At 40.4% G+C, this 14,114-nt stretch overlaps 1 protein-coding gene across 1 annotated transcript; it reads right to left on the minus strand.

The window, feature by feature from the left end:
* Positions 1–2,134: 2,134 nt before the first annotated feature.
* Positions 2,135–11,564, minus strand: LOC753001 (NFX1-type zinc finger-containing protein 1-like). The gene is made up of 4 exons (XM_030976008.1): positions 11,200–11,564; positions 4,183–8,493; positions 3,830–3,938; positions 2,135–3,440 (listed from the first exon to the last, which is right to left on the minus strand). The coding sequence occupies exons 2-4, from the start codon at positions 8,244–8,246 to the stop codon at positions 2,496–2,498; spliced, it is 5,118 nt and encodes a 1,705-aa protein (XP_030831868.1). The 5' UTR covers positions 8,247–8,493; positions 11,200–11,564; the 3' UTR covers positions 2,135–2,495.
* Positions 11,565–14,114: the final 2,550 nt, after the last annotated feature.

Genomic DNA, 14,114 nt, shown 5'->3' on the forward strand with positions numbered 1-14,114 from the left:
TGCTATAACCTGGCATAACATAAACAAAACGTTGTACTTCCACTGAGAATCTTCACAACCTGCCGCATTAAACATACTTACATACTCAAAAGCTAATGAGGACATGTTTATACAATCATCCTACAGTACCCTTAAATAAATCATCACCAAAAATTTCTTCAATATATCACCACTGCCCTTTTTTCCATTCAAACCAACTACGGCAAAAAGGGAGACTATTTTGTCATCCCATAAAGCTCTAAAGTATAATACAAACGGGTAATATTATATCTAACTATTCAAATAATGCGTTCGTATCCCAAGCCCGCCAGAAGCTCGCTCCACATAGCAAGCAAGGCAGATCCTAAACAAACAAGAAGAAAAAAACACAAACAATCCCAATTATTTCTTAAGCCTCGGTCACAAATGTCATTACGAACTGCTACGAACGCCGGACGAACGATTTTCAAACAATGGAAATTCGGACAGACAATTGAAAAACGGGGAGATTCGTACGAAATCATCGTTCGTACGAACCTTTGTGACCGTAGCATTAATGATCACATATCTTCTCTCTCTCACACACACACACACACACATTCAAAATCCTAGATTCACACTTGAACAGACACATATTTCGCCTGTTACTGTTTGTCAATGACATGGTAGAAAAGAAACACACCCGTGTACTGTTGCCCATGAAGTTGAAATACTTTTTCTCGACCTCTTTTCAGGAAATAATTGTGAAAATATGATTTATTATTTATAGATGAAGATACAAATCTTTAGATTTTTATAGTTGTATAGATCCAAACGGCGGTAGAGAGTGATCAATAAAGCTCAAAGAAGATGTAAACTTTATCAAGATAAGTGTTACAATTAATTTTAATTAAAGGAGGTAAACAAAACTATTCCAGTGTATGGGTAACATTGCATGCACTACTACAAATCGTTTCAATGCGTCTTCATTTCTATATTTCTCCATTTTGTTTATGTTTTGCTTTTCTCTGCATATCATAAATGGAAAATGTACCATGCATATACAGTGGCTTATTAAAATAAAATAAAAAAAATTACGAATCAAAAACAAAAACAGTTTTTAAATTTTTAATTAATAACACACAACTCTGTGACATATCCTTTAAGTAAATGGAACACACTCGATCATTGGGCTATGAGTTTTTCAATCTTTGAATTCAACTTTAATTCAGACATACAATATAACATATTCTTGATTTAATTTTAAAATAGATATTCATTGATTTTAAAAACTAAATTTATTTTCATTATTGCAAAGTTGAAACTTTGATTCGACAAGGTTATCAAAAATCAATGCTTGGAAACATTCGAAGTAATGATTAATATAAATTACAAAACGCTTGAATACAGCTCCGGCATAGCACCTGAAGAGCTCTCCGAACGCTGCTGAGATGTGTGAGATCACAGTATGGACATGATTTGCACAAGCAGACGATGTCCCATGACATCTAACACATTTCCAGTGCCTGTGTTTTCATCTTCTCTTGAGTTCTTTCTCTTACTTCACTACAGTCAGGCTAAATGTATAATCTAATGCCTCACTCTAAACCCCGTGCATGGTTTTATTTTGATGACAAATGCAGCGAAACAATAATAAAGGAATCTGTCGCTTGTAAACGAATTTAGACGCCATTGTATATTCAGATGCACACACCGCGGTATGTTCGGCGTTTCAAGAGGAAACAAATGCCGTCCTCAATATCATTCCGGGGGGGGGGGTTTCAATTTGAAAGTCCTGTTTCTTTTATTGTTAATTAACCCCTATCCTGTGTATTTACAAGCAAGATATTTTAGTTATCAGAATCGGGTCATATCCCCTTTTGAATGGGTTGATATGCCATTACATTTATATACACTAAACTCATTATAATTTGACAAATAATAGCTTTGAAATTATGTTCATTCTCTATGGAATGTCGTCTGCTTGGGTAGTATTGGTCCATATAGTGACGTCATTAAAACATCGTCATTTTTCCGGCGAATCTCTCGTATATCCCAGCTGCTATAGAGGTGGTTGTATTTGTACTTTTATAAAATCACCCGATATGTAGTTGACCTGAAACTTTTACGATGGCCATCTGTTAGCTTATCAGTTTCTAGTGATACATTAGTTGACATATTTGTGATTTTCTTTCAATTTCACCTTTAAAGTCAACAAAGCTTTTACACGTTTACAGTTTTCATAACCTTTCAAGTCATGAAGTGTGATAAATTACACATCTTTGAATGTTCATGAACAAGACCTCAGGATTTCAGACTGGCAATACAATAACTGGAAATCACGTCACGAGAAAGTGTAGTTGATTTCTTAAAGTTTGACGGTATACCTGTCGAAAACTGGTTATAAAATGCCGAACTTCTTAAATATTTAAACTGCATGAGAGGAATATCGGAGGAAGAAGGGGGGAGTTGCCTACGAGACATAGAATATTAGGACAGCCTGTCACCAAAATGTTATCAAGTATTGTGTTCTAATGCTAATTAATCAGGTCGAAATTATCCATGTTATTAGCTTCTTCAGACCAAGCTGGATATTGCGCCCCGTCCATCTCTGAAGCAACCATATTGCCCTCTGTCAGTCGGTGTTGGGTGCCCCCAATCCCCAGACCACACTCAGGGCAACTGCCCGTCTCTGTGGCCCCACCACATTCCCCGATGGCGTAGACATGCCCTCTGGGGCATTTATACCAATGACCTTTGGTCAGACCTATGGCGGCGACTATTTCCTTCCTCTCTTGTTCGCTAATTCCCAACCCACCGGACTTGGAATCAATTTTCTTGAGTAGACTTTTGACCTCATCTGCTCGCTGGGCAGTCATGACCTTCCCGCCAAAGAGTTGAAGCTCGGCGGCCTTCACCTCTTGGCTGGCTTTGTCATGAGCAGCTGGTTTCTCGACCAGGGTCCGGAAGAGATTCAGGGCTAGGTGGAGCCTCTTTGCTTCCCTGTTGGCGTCATCAGTCTGCTGCTGGGACATCCTGTTGATGGGCTCCTGGCACAACCACGTCTGCAGGATAAATATATCATTCTTCATCTGCTTCACGTACTGCTGATTTAGGGATGGAGATCGCAGCGATTGCAATGCTTCAGCCCGGTCTCTTATTTCCTCGAGAAAACGGACTCGATTTTTCAAAGCGGTGATTTGTCCATGGCTCAACGCAGACGTCGAACTGACCATGTCGTAGAAGCGGCGGGCATCCATCGTTTGAAGGAAAAGTTTCTCATCGCTTGCGATGTCGAACATATCCATGTTCTCAACTTCTTGAAGTTTTTCTTGTAGGTTCCGACGGAGATGGTGGATTGTGTTTTCGTCGCCGAAGATATTTCTTTTAACAGCATTTATATCATCCAGTGCTTGTTTGATGAGGTTTCCGAATCGCAGATTACGTCTGATCGGTGTTGTGCACCATGGACACTCTTTCAGCTTTCAAATGAAACAAAAAGATTCAGATTTTTGTTAGTATACTAAAGCATTGTCGTTTCAATTCCTCTCAAATGTATCACTTACTTGCGTTTTGAAAAATATGTTGGGATAGAATATGTCATCTTCAAATTACTTGAACCTCTTTCTTTTTCTGTTTTTATTGAAGCAATGAAACCAAGATTATTTAGATCACGTGAAAATATCTTAGGCTAAAGAGGCAAACTCTAATTATTCTAAAATTGTGCCAATCCAAAAATGAAAAGTCGTCAAAAATTTCCTTTAATCAAAATTATTTTCCAGCGCGTTCTCAGTGTAAATGTATACAGATCACATAAGTCTTCGAAGGAGCTGAAGAAATAAATTAAAGACCAAGCATTATTCTTGGCTACCTTAATGGAGATCGTTTCTGACGAGTCCTTGCTTCCACTATCCGTCTTCATCCATTGGTCCAGGCCTTTTGCTTCAATCACATGCTTACAGTCCTCTAACTCCACAAACCTGAACAGGAGAGATGATGTGGACGGAAAGCTTATTTCCCTGATTAATCTATTTCAATTCATATGTCACCACTAAAGTAATTTGTGTTAAATCATTGACATTTTTAAATTGATGGCACACGTAATTAAAAATTATAGGTAAGATTTGTATAATATACATGTTTTGTCGTTATTTATCGTCATTCTCTCTTTTTTATCTTTTTTGTTGCTTATCAACACAGCAAGCATTTGCAAGTAAATCTCACCGAGCATTATCGTCGTCTTCATCGCCAAAGAGGATCATAGTAACTTCCTCCTTATCACAGATTCTGCACTTCTTGGGGCATGGTTCACCACAGAGTCCGATGCAAGGGTGGCCACACTTTAGCAGGAGTGTACAAGGGTCATCACACGCACGTCTGTCGCATGGTTTTCCACATTGTGCCCCACAGCGAAAATGTTGACATCGCCAGATGCACCTCTCTGCACACGGGACACAAGTTTCTCCACAATTTTTCTTGCATTTGCTATGTTGACATCTGTTCTCGCACTTCCTTGAGCACGGTGGACAATCCACAGCACATGTCGACCGGCATGGGTGACCGCAAACGAGTGTACGACCACAACTTTCTTGGCAGAATACATGAAGACGCCCTTGGTGGCACTTGCCGCATGAACCCTTGCAGGAATGTTCACAACTCAAAATCTTATTACATGGTTCCGAACAGGACTCAGGACCAGCAGAGCATTTGGCGAGGACATTATGGCCACAAGGAAAGTCAGACCGACGAATTATTTCCTCGCAGAACATTGTACAGATCTTTCCACACGACTCCTTGCATTCATGCCCGCAATCCAGTCTCCTGCTGCATGGAGATTCGCAAATTACTTCTGAGCTGCTGTTGTAGCAAGGCACTTTCTGAAGGTGACCACAAGGCAGTGTCTGATCGGCAGATTTTTTGCACTGCGTGTCACAAGGCTGGTAGCACTGTTTCATGCATCGATGACCTGAGGGGCAAATTGTCCGAGTACACTTTTGACGGCACTTGTGGTTCTCATGTTTCATGTCGGTAGTGTGGCAAGGCATTCGGCAAACATGACCACAGGTAAGACGTGCCTCACATGGTAAGGAACAACCGCCTTCTGGGACTTTTGAGAAATCCGCCTCACTTGATACCTCATTTTGTGTCCCAATGTGATTTCTGCACTGAAGCACAAGGGATTTACCGATGGTGCCATAGGTTTCAGCTTCCTTCACGATTTCCCTCCACAAGTTTGGCCCACTTGGGTTTTGTTGTGCGAGGAGTTTGAAATTTCCGATGCAGTAGAGACCCTTTCTTGCTCTCGAGAGCGCTACGCAGATTCTGTTGTCGATCTTCAAGAAGCCAGCACTTCCCTCCTTGTTGCTGCGAACGAGAGAGAGTAAAATTATGTCGTTTTCTTCTCCCTGGAAGTTGTCAACTGTAGCAACTCGGACACCTTCAAAGTCACTCTTTTTCATCCTACTCTTGAAGGCAAAGAGTTGACCGGAATAAGTAGTCAATATGGTGATCTGCTCTGGAAGGTAGCCCTGCTGCAAGAAGTACCTACAAAGTCCTACCAAGAACTTGGCCTCGTGAATGTTGGAGTGACTCTTCATTTCATCCACAGAATCTTCTTCCATTTCATGATGAATGAAGAAGATGTTCTTCATAACTCCGTGGATATCATCAAACACCCTCACAGATTCGTCATCTTGGAGATATGGGTACAGTCTTTCCATCCTCATGAGTCGAGAAATTTCAGGCCTCATCCTATGCTGTAGGATCAAGCGCTGGTGAGGAACACCATTGTTTATCATACGTTCAAACAGAGATATGTCCAGGTTATACTGCGTAGCTAATTTGAAGACCGTAGGACTTGGCCGAAGTTGTTGGTGATCTCCAATCAATATCAGATGTTGACATGACTCAGTCAATGCAGTCACAATATGGGCTTCTAGGACCTCTGCAGCTTCCTCGACCACCATAATCCTCGGCTGGATTCTCTGAAGTAGCATATGGAACTTTGCAGCTCCAGTTGTTGTCATTCCAACGACCGAGGCATTTTTGAGGATCTCATAATCTTCTTGACTGCGTGCCTCTCGTAGCTCCTGACAAACATTTGTGAATTGCCGTTGCATCTCCACGAGCTGACGATGAGATTCTTGGCGATGTAAATGAGCCCAATACCGGTATAATCTCCATCGCTTTCCTTCTCCAAGACCCCAGACGTCCCTAACAGTGTTTGCCTCTTGGTCGGACATTCTTTCATTACTCCTGAGCTTTCTCTCCAAGTTGTGCTTCCTATGGCTGAGCTCCCGTTTGTCTTGTTGACACCCTCCCACATCCAAGTTGTCAAGATCGTCAATTCGAAAAGCCAAAGTGCCATCATCAGAGTTAGCATTCGCATCGCCTGTGAATATTCTATCTCGTGTGTAGTCAACGTCCAGGCGTCTCATCTCGTCAAGAACATCCGCCTCCTCTAAGATATTGAGCTCTTCTTCTCCTTCGTTTTTTTCTTCTTCTTCATTTGGTGGTCCGTTATCTTCAGGAACATCAAGCTCCTCAGGTGGAAATGTCATCCGAATATCACCAAGGAGCCAATGGACAAGGAATGATTTGCCACCTTCTTCAAAGATATTTCCTTGGTTAAGGCTGGATTCTTGTGCGTCAGTCATGTGCTTCATAAGTACTCGTTCATGTAGTAGGCCCTTCTTCGTATGATTAAGCTTGTTCTGAAGGCCTTTGACTTCTCTCCCAAGACTTTCGATTTCTCCATGAACCTCTCCAATTCTACGTCTCACGTGTCGAGGTGTCTCTTCTCGAAGCTTTGAGCTTCTGAGTGAATTGAGGTTGAACCGCTTCAGAGCCTCGCTAGAACTTCGGCCACCAACTCTCACGATACCTTCACTGTTATAAGTTGCAACTCCTTCCAGAAACTGATCTAAAGCATGGTTTGTACAGCAGACGAGTAGGATTGGTTTGTTCGCACGGCCTGTACGTCCGGTCAGTCCTAGAACTTGAGCTTCTTTCCAAATACGCTTGTTTTGGAGAAGAATGTGAACTATCTTCAACCCGATGTAGGTTTTTCCAGTGCCAGGTGGGCCTTGTATGACCGTCATCTCTTGAGTAAGTGCTGCTTGCACGGCTCGAAGCTGGGACTCGTCAAGACCAGTGTTCCCTAGTCTCGTCCATTCACGATCATCGAGAATTCTCACGGTCTTTATACGCATTGCAGTTTGATTTGCGTTTGGAACATCACCAGAGACGATGGGTGATAGGTCATATTCAATGGAGCGATCGTTCCGGATGTAGGCAGGTGGACGAATATTTGGTGATGCTGAGATGATGTAATCAGTTAAGGGCATTGATTGCTCAGTGACATGTTGTATGCGACTCAGGACATGTCGGTAAGCTTCGAAGTATGCTGAAGACTCTGCCATGATGAATGTCTTTTCAGTGAAGATCTCTGCAATTTCTTCGTCCCTCTCGAGCTTGATTTCAATGAAGCCTTTAGCCAAATCATCAAGCTTTCGGTTTGCAACTGTGCCGAAGACGAGGGTCTTGAAATCATCAGGTGACAAGATGACGAGTGAACCATAGATCAGTCGCTTCGAAGATTGCCAACGAACGCCTTTGAGTTTAGACTCATCGAAGTGAATCCTGAAAGTAACTCCACTCTGTGAGTACAGTGGTTCGTCCAGTGTTACATCATAGTATATACGAATGTCTTCGTAGCGTTTGTCGTGCTTTCCTGGTCGGGCTGTTGATATATATTCACTAATGCCTTTTCTAAGTGGGCGGACAAAGTCTTCTCGAAGAAGACGAAATTGGACGTCAAGATAATGTTCGACATTTTCATACTTTCCCTTTTTAATGTTTGCTCGAAGGTAAGGACGAAAGGAATCTGTCAGTTCATTGGAGGTTGGAAACACACTATGCTTACGGAAATTTGTTGGAGGAGGTGCTATGGGTTCGATGTCCGTACGTGGCTTCTTCAGCATTTCCTGTTGGATTGTCTCATGAAATTTCACAAGTTGGCGTACCTCTTCTTGAATTGTCTCATTGACAAGTATTTTTCTTTTCTCTGCGTATCTGACAGCATCTTCAAGGAGTGTCGCAGCAACTTCAACATCTGCCAAGTACCTTGGAAGGCGTTGCTGTAGCTGTGACAGGACATTTGCGATATCCTGAATACATCTAGGCATAACTCGCAGTTTTGTGTTGCTTCTCTCGGTCCTCATCGCAATGAGATGGAGGGTGAGATGCCTGCTGATGAAGTGGTTCCTTCCGAGCATATCTAACAGCATGTTGATAGTTTCATTGGACGCCTGCGCCTGGCAGACATGGTGAAAAACCTGAAACAATAGCGAGATCAGGTCATAGCGTATATCCGTCAATTCTAGAAGCTTGCCCAAACCTTGCTTGAGAGAACCTAACTCTTGTACTGCGTCGTCGGGGTCTTTCAAAAGGAGCTGTTCCAATGTTTTATAGCCTAGAGGACGAAATACACGAGGGCCCCTTGCTTGGTTGTGGTTAGGTTCGCCCCTTCGATTCCTACATTTTTGAAAATGTAATAAAGAACAAACACAAGTAATCAGTAACGTGTATATTCTACGTATTTAGAAGAATGAAAAGTCATTTGTATATTTCCATACGGGTTGTACCCAAACTAATGCGAAGAGATATTAATTGGTAACATATCAAAATAAGACGACAATCCTCATTGAAATTTCGTAGACTATGATGTAGAAGTGTTTCCTGAACTAGATGTGGATTTCAAAAGGTTTTATGCTACAACTGCACAGTTATGACTGTTGTTGGTACAAGTTAACGTATACATTTCGCTTCTGCATTTCCCAACAAGCATTTAAATCATTCTAAATATAATTTCTTGGTGAAATCACCACTGAACGTGACGATTCCAGATTTAAAATACAGCATTCGTCAATTGTCATAAATATGAGACATAGATTTATTCATAATTCCTGCAAAGTTCTACAGAATTTGATGTTGGCTGCAAAAGAGAAATAGTATCTTTAAGACATGCATTTTCAAGAGATTCATTAACCCGTTCCTTCCGGGAACCTGGTATACCAGGCTCCCGTGGAGCCTACTCACAGACGGGAACCTGGTATACCAGGTTCCCATAATAGGCAGGTAGACGACGTCTTTACAAGCCTAAAATTGCCTTTCCCTGCCATTAATTCACTAAACTAGTGGATGTGAGGGTTTATCCAAAGTATATGCTATCATTATCCATTACTCCTGTTTTGTTTACTTTAATATTACTCATTATATTTGTACTTTTTCATAAGCATGTCAAGTTTTCTCTCACATGAAATTCGTACAGCAGCGTATTGGAGCTCCGCGATGTCTGTCCCACAGATATTGACTTTCGCTGAGACCTTCCATGCACAGAATACCAATACTGCTGGTATTTCAATTGGGAGCAGCGCAAAGCCAAAGCCTATAACGGCACGCGGCACGCGCGGAACAATGCACTTCACTGCACATGAAAGGAAAATCCAAAGGTCAGCTCTCTATTGTCAACAACAACAAGCAGTATTATAAGTCTAAAGCAAGATCGCGAGGTTGTACTCGATTTAGTCTCCGAAAACGAGTTTTGATCAGGTGTATGCTGGATTTATCATTATGACATTTTGTATCACCGACCCCCCCCCCCCCCCCCCTCCTCAAAGCTCAGAATTATTATTTAGTTTGTCTCTCTTTTTGTTTGTTTATATTTCCTGGCTAAAGTATGATGTCTGACGTATAGTAACGTCAATATAGCATAATAAACATTTTTGTATAGCAGTTTGATGTAACATAGATTTACATTCAAAAGTTTTACTTGTATAAGTATTGGACAGTAATATTCTTCTCATTTCGACTTTATCAGCCGCTCACTCTCTATAGCGTTCCCTATACTAAGGTATATGTGAGAGGAGATATAAATTATTTGAGAAAGAGGGGGAGATAGAAAGTTATCTCCGATCCCCCCCCCCCCAGCTCTGATTGTTTTTCTTTTGTGTACGTTTCTTTTTTTTGTTTGATTATTTCTTTTCGCTAAAGTATAATGTCTGACGTATAACATCAGGGATATGTTATAATAATTAATCTCAAGGAAAGGATGATGCCGGCATGCAAGTAAATGGCGGAATAGTAGACAACATCATGAAAGATGAAGATGGAAAACAACGTAGAAAGAGAGATAGAGAGAGAGAGAGAGAGAGACAGCGAGAGGGAGAGAGAGAGAGAGAGATAGGAGGGTGGGCGGGGCAGAATAGATAGAAAGTTTGACGTAGTCTGTTCTGTATTTATTATTATGATATTTTTCTCACCGACTACCCCCCCCCCCCACAAACCTCAGATTTTTTCTTTAGTTTTTCTCTTTTTTGTTTGTTTATATCTTTTGGCTAGAGCACAATGTCCGACGGATAATAGTACCGTCAATATAGCATAATAACAATTTGTTTATATCATTGATTAACATGTCTCTCCGCATTATATTTATAGGATTTGATATGACCATTATTTCTCTATATAAAGACAATGAAGACATTATTTTACCGTAATGCTTGCGTAAATTACATTAATCCTAAGACCTTGTAAAATTCACGCAAATATTAGGAGATATTACTACAACATTACCGAAGGATTTTCGCTGAGGACGGATGAGCACTTACTAAAGATGTTACCAATCAAATTCTCGTTGCATTTTTAGACACCCCATATGCTAGTCCATGTGCAAAGTTCAGTCAGTGACTTCCTTTCAAAACCTTTCAAAACCCAGCACAATTCATTTTAAGTTAGTAAAACTAATAGATATCATGCCATGTGTAAGGGTGCAACATTCATCCAATTATCCCTTGTAAGGTCTATATTTTCTATATTTATCATATTAGAAAAAGGAACACCACCAAGAAATAGTCAATAATATGCTTTGGTTGCACAAATCCTCGCAAACTTTGAGTTTAATTCTGCGACGGGGGAATAACAATGTCGTCAATTGTCCCAAAAGTTATTTATGAAATAAACGTCACTTTCATAAAGGTCTGTAGCCATTTTCGGGAAGTACATTTGGCGTTTTATGATTCATGTACCTCAGTCAAACTGTCCGCAAACGACATCAACAAATAAATTCTTGACCATTCAGTGTAAAATGCGTCTACCGTAATTTCTTTGTGTTCTATTGTCCTTCTGAAGTCGGTCTTGTCAGTGTGACTGAGGTATCAGAGGTCATTTAAAATAGCGGCTCACCCATTTCCCTGAGCTGCAGCATCGTCATGTTCCTGTTCTTCTCCTCTTGGACGGTTGCCTATTCCTCCTTCTCTTGCTCCCTGTTCTCCTCTTCTCCGATGGTGATCTTTTCCGTCTTCCTCTTTATCCCTTCTCCATCCCCCCGCTCCACGGTCACCTGCTCTGGCATCCCTTCCGTCTCTCCATCTTCCTCTTTCTTCCACTCTCCTATCTCGACGTCCTCCGTCTTCGTCCCTGTCTCTCCTCCATCCTGCCCTATCTTCTCCTCGCCCCCCTCTATCTTTGCCACCTTGGTAGCCGACCCGGTGTCCACCTCTCCCATGTTCTATCCTCCAAGGTGTGTTCTTTACGTTACGTCTTCTAGAGCAGAACATAAACAACATTATGATTTACCGAGAGAACAATTACCACTTGGTATATATGTATGGTTTTATTTCAATAATAGCATTAAATTCATTGCATACCCGTTGTCTTACAGAACACCCTATTTCATCAAAAAAGTAAGTCTCGGTTAACACCTAATGTTTACGATTCAATGTTAATGATTCGTAATACTCTATTAGGCCTTCCCAATAAATCAAGATACGGTGGTAATCATGGAGCTACCAATCAGTCGTTAGGCTCGACTAGCTAAGGTGTTTGGGCTCCATGAAACATGCTTCGGCCCCAAGTGATCCTCGGTCAACTTCTTACAACAACCAAACTCGTAGCTTCCACTATGCCTTACCCGACACCTAACACTTAATATTATCTTGGTTAAAATAAAAATCTGAAGCAAAGGTTGCCGGAGCAATACCGGGATCATCTTTTATCTGGAATTTATAAACTGGAATCATTATTGTCCAAGAAAGCTAATTTTCTTAGAGACGATGATTTGGGGGAAGTTGTCCGATGTTACTTGTCCAGCTAAAGGCGGCTGATCTCCGATAGTTGTGTGAGGAGGCAGAAGGATGCAATTTTTGCCTCCGGTTTGAGTTTCTTATTAATGTTTCATTTGGCGGTTCATTATAATTATACAAAGCATAAAATATACATACTTATCGACATTTTCTCGTTAGTACGCCTATTATTTATTTATTCCGCAGTTTTTCTTTCCCTTTTACAAGGGTAAAAATAAGCCGTTTATTATATATTTAGTAAGTGCACGGCACACAAGAAACCCGCGTTTATTTACCTATGATTGGCATAGACCAGACAAGATTTATTAATTATTGAATATAAATTCGGTATTTGTAAAAAAAAAAAAATATTACTTCCGAACGCTCAAATTTTACTATGCATACTGGGATGAAAGTTCTATACTGCATGAAATTGACATCATATAATCATAGAATTTGGCATACGAGGCGAAAGCAGCTGTAGCATACCCCCCCCCCCCCCCCAGTGGCTTTCCATTTCCGCATCATATGTAGATGTAGGGAATGCGAGACAGTTTCATAGGTTTCACGGCAAACCGCTGCACAATACAATTGCATACCGTACAGACGATGGGGTGCGGGCGGGCGCGCGTGCGTGAAGTTAGCGACCGTCACTAACTTCACGCACGCGCGCCCGCACCCTTTTGTCGGTATACGGTATGATTCGTAGGCAATTGTAATTGTGCAGCGGTTTGCCAGGGAGATGTTTTAACTCTCATATCCCCGGGTTTGCCGTGAAACCTGTGAGAAAGTGTATATTATAATGTCTTCGTTTTTAGGGAAAATACTTCATAAAGATAAGAAAAATTGACACGAAAGGGCTAAGAAACATAACGACTTTTAAATCATGACTATTTTTGAACAATTGATGAAGATTTAGTTGATGTTTTAGTATATTTTAGTAGGTATCTCCACGCCGGAGTTACAGGTCAAAAATGGATACGAAAGTCCACTAGCGCCGTCAGTGTATTAGTAGCATGGTTTTGCATTGAAATGGACAGGTTTGTTAAAAATTTGTTGAGGGAATACGGGACGGACACCAGCAATAGACACTGCATCGTCCACTTCAGTGTTAAGTACATGGCACAAGAAAATAACGCTAATATATAGGATATGCCCTCTTTTTTAAACTGACGTAAAGAATGAAATACACTTCGTAATCAAAACGTACTCACTTAAAAGATCCCAGTTAAATAAAATATGCTCTAAACAGTATAGTTCTGGACTTTTAAAACCTAAACAAATATAAGAAATTTAAACTAATGATGTCTAATGACGAAACAGACATAAACGCAATAACTATATGTATATTAACGAATAGACCTACTGAAAAATAATAAATCTACATAAACATAACATCCCCTCCCCCGCAAAATATAAACGAAGACAGAATTATATATGTTTGTTTGTTTGTTTTTATTTTTGAAATACATATATACATACAAGTTTTAAAAACATACATATAAAACACATTTTAAATGATAAGAAAGTAAGTAAATGTGTTACGTATAGACAAACGGTTGGATAGCCCCTTTCAGGACCATTTTCAAAATGGTCCTGTTCTTCCATGGGGTCCATAGTTTTCTAATCCAATTGGTCGTATGTATGTCAAGCGGAATGTATTCAAAGTTCAAGCCTTGTTTGTTTGACCTCGTATTTTCTTTCCTTTGCTCATTCACATTGTTGTTTATCTTTATACTGTTAATATATTTCGACTTTGCAATATCAACTCTTATATAAAATAGAGGTACCACCATTTAATCAATTAATGGATTATAGTTTGTTTTTTTGTTGGGGATTCTATTCATATGAAATATTAACTATTATTATATTATTAATCTTGCTTGTTGGGAAGGGAGAACAAACAGTGTTTCATGCAGGTTTGTATGCAACAGTGTATTATATTCCTGAAGAGGCCCGTGATCGTACGTATATTTTCTCAGCCATTTCTGTTTAATGTAATTTGGTACTTGTACCATAACATGTTTGTTAACTATA

Source organism: Strongylocentrotus purpuratus, unplaced genomic scaffold (assembly GCF_000002235.5).
Source record: "Strongylocentrotus purpuratus isolate Spur 01 unplaced genomic scaffold, Spur_5.0 spur5_scaffold_8, whole genome shotgun sequence".
Taxonomy (NCBI): Eukaryota; Metazoa; Echinodermata; class Echinoidea; order Camarodonta; family Strongylocentrotidae; genus Strongylocentrotus; species Strongylocentrotus purpuratus.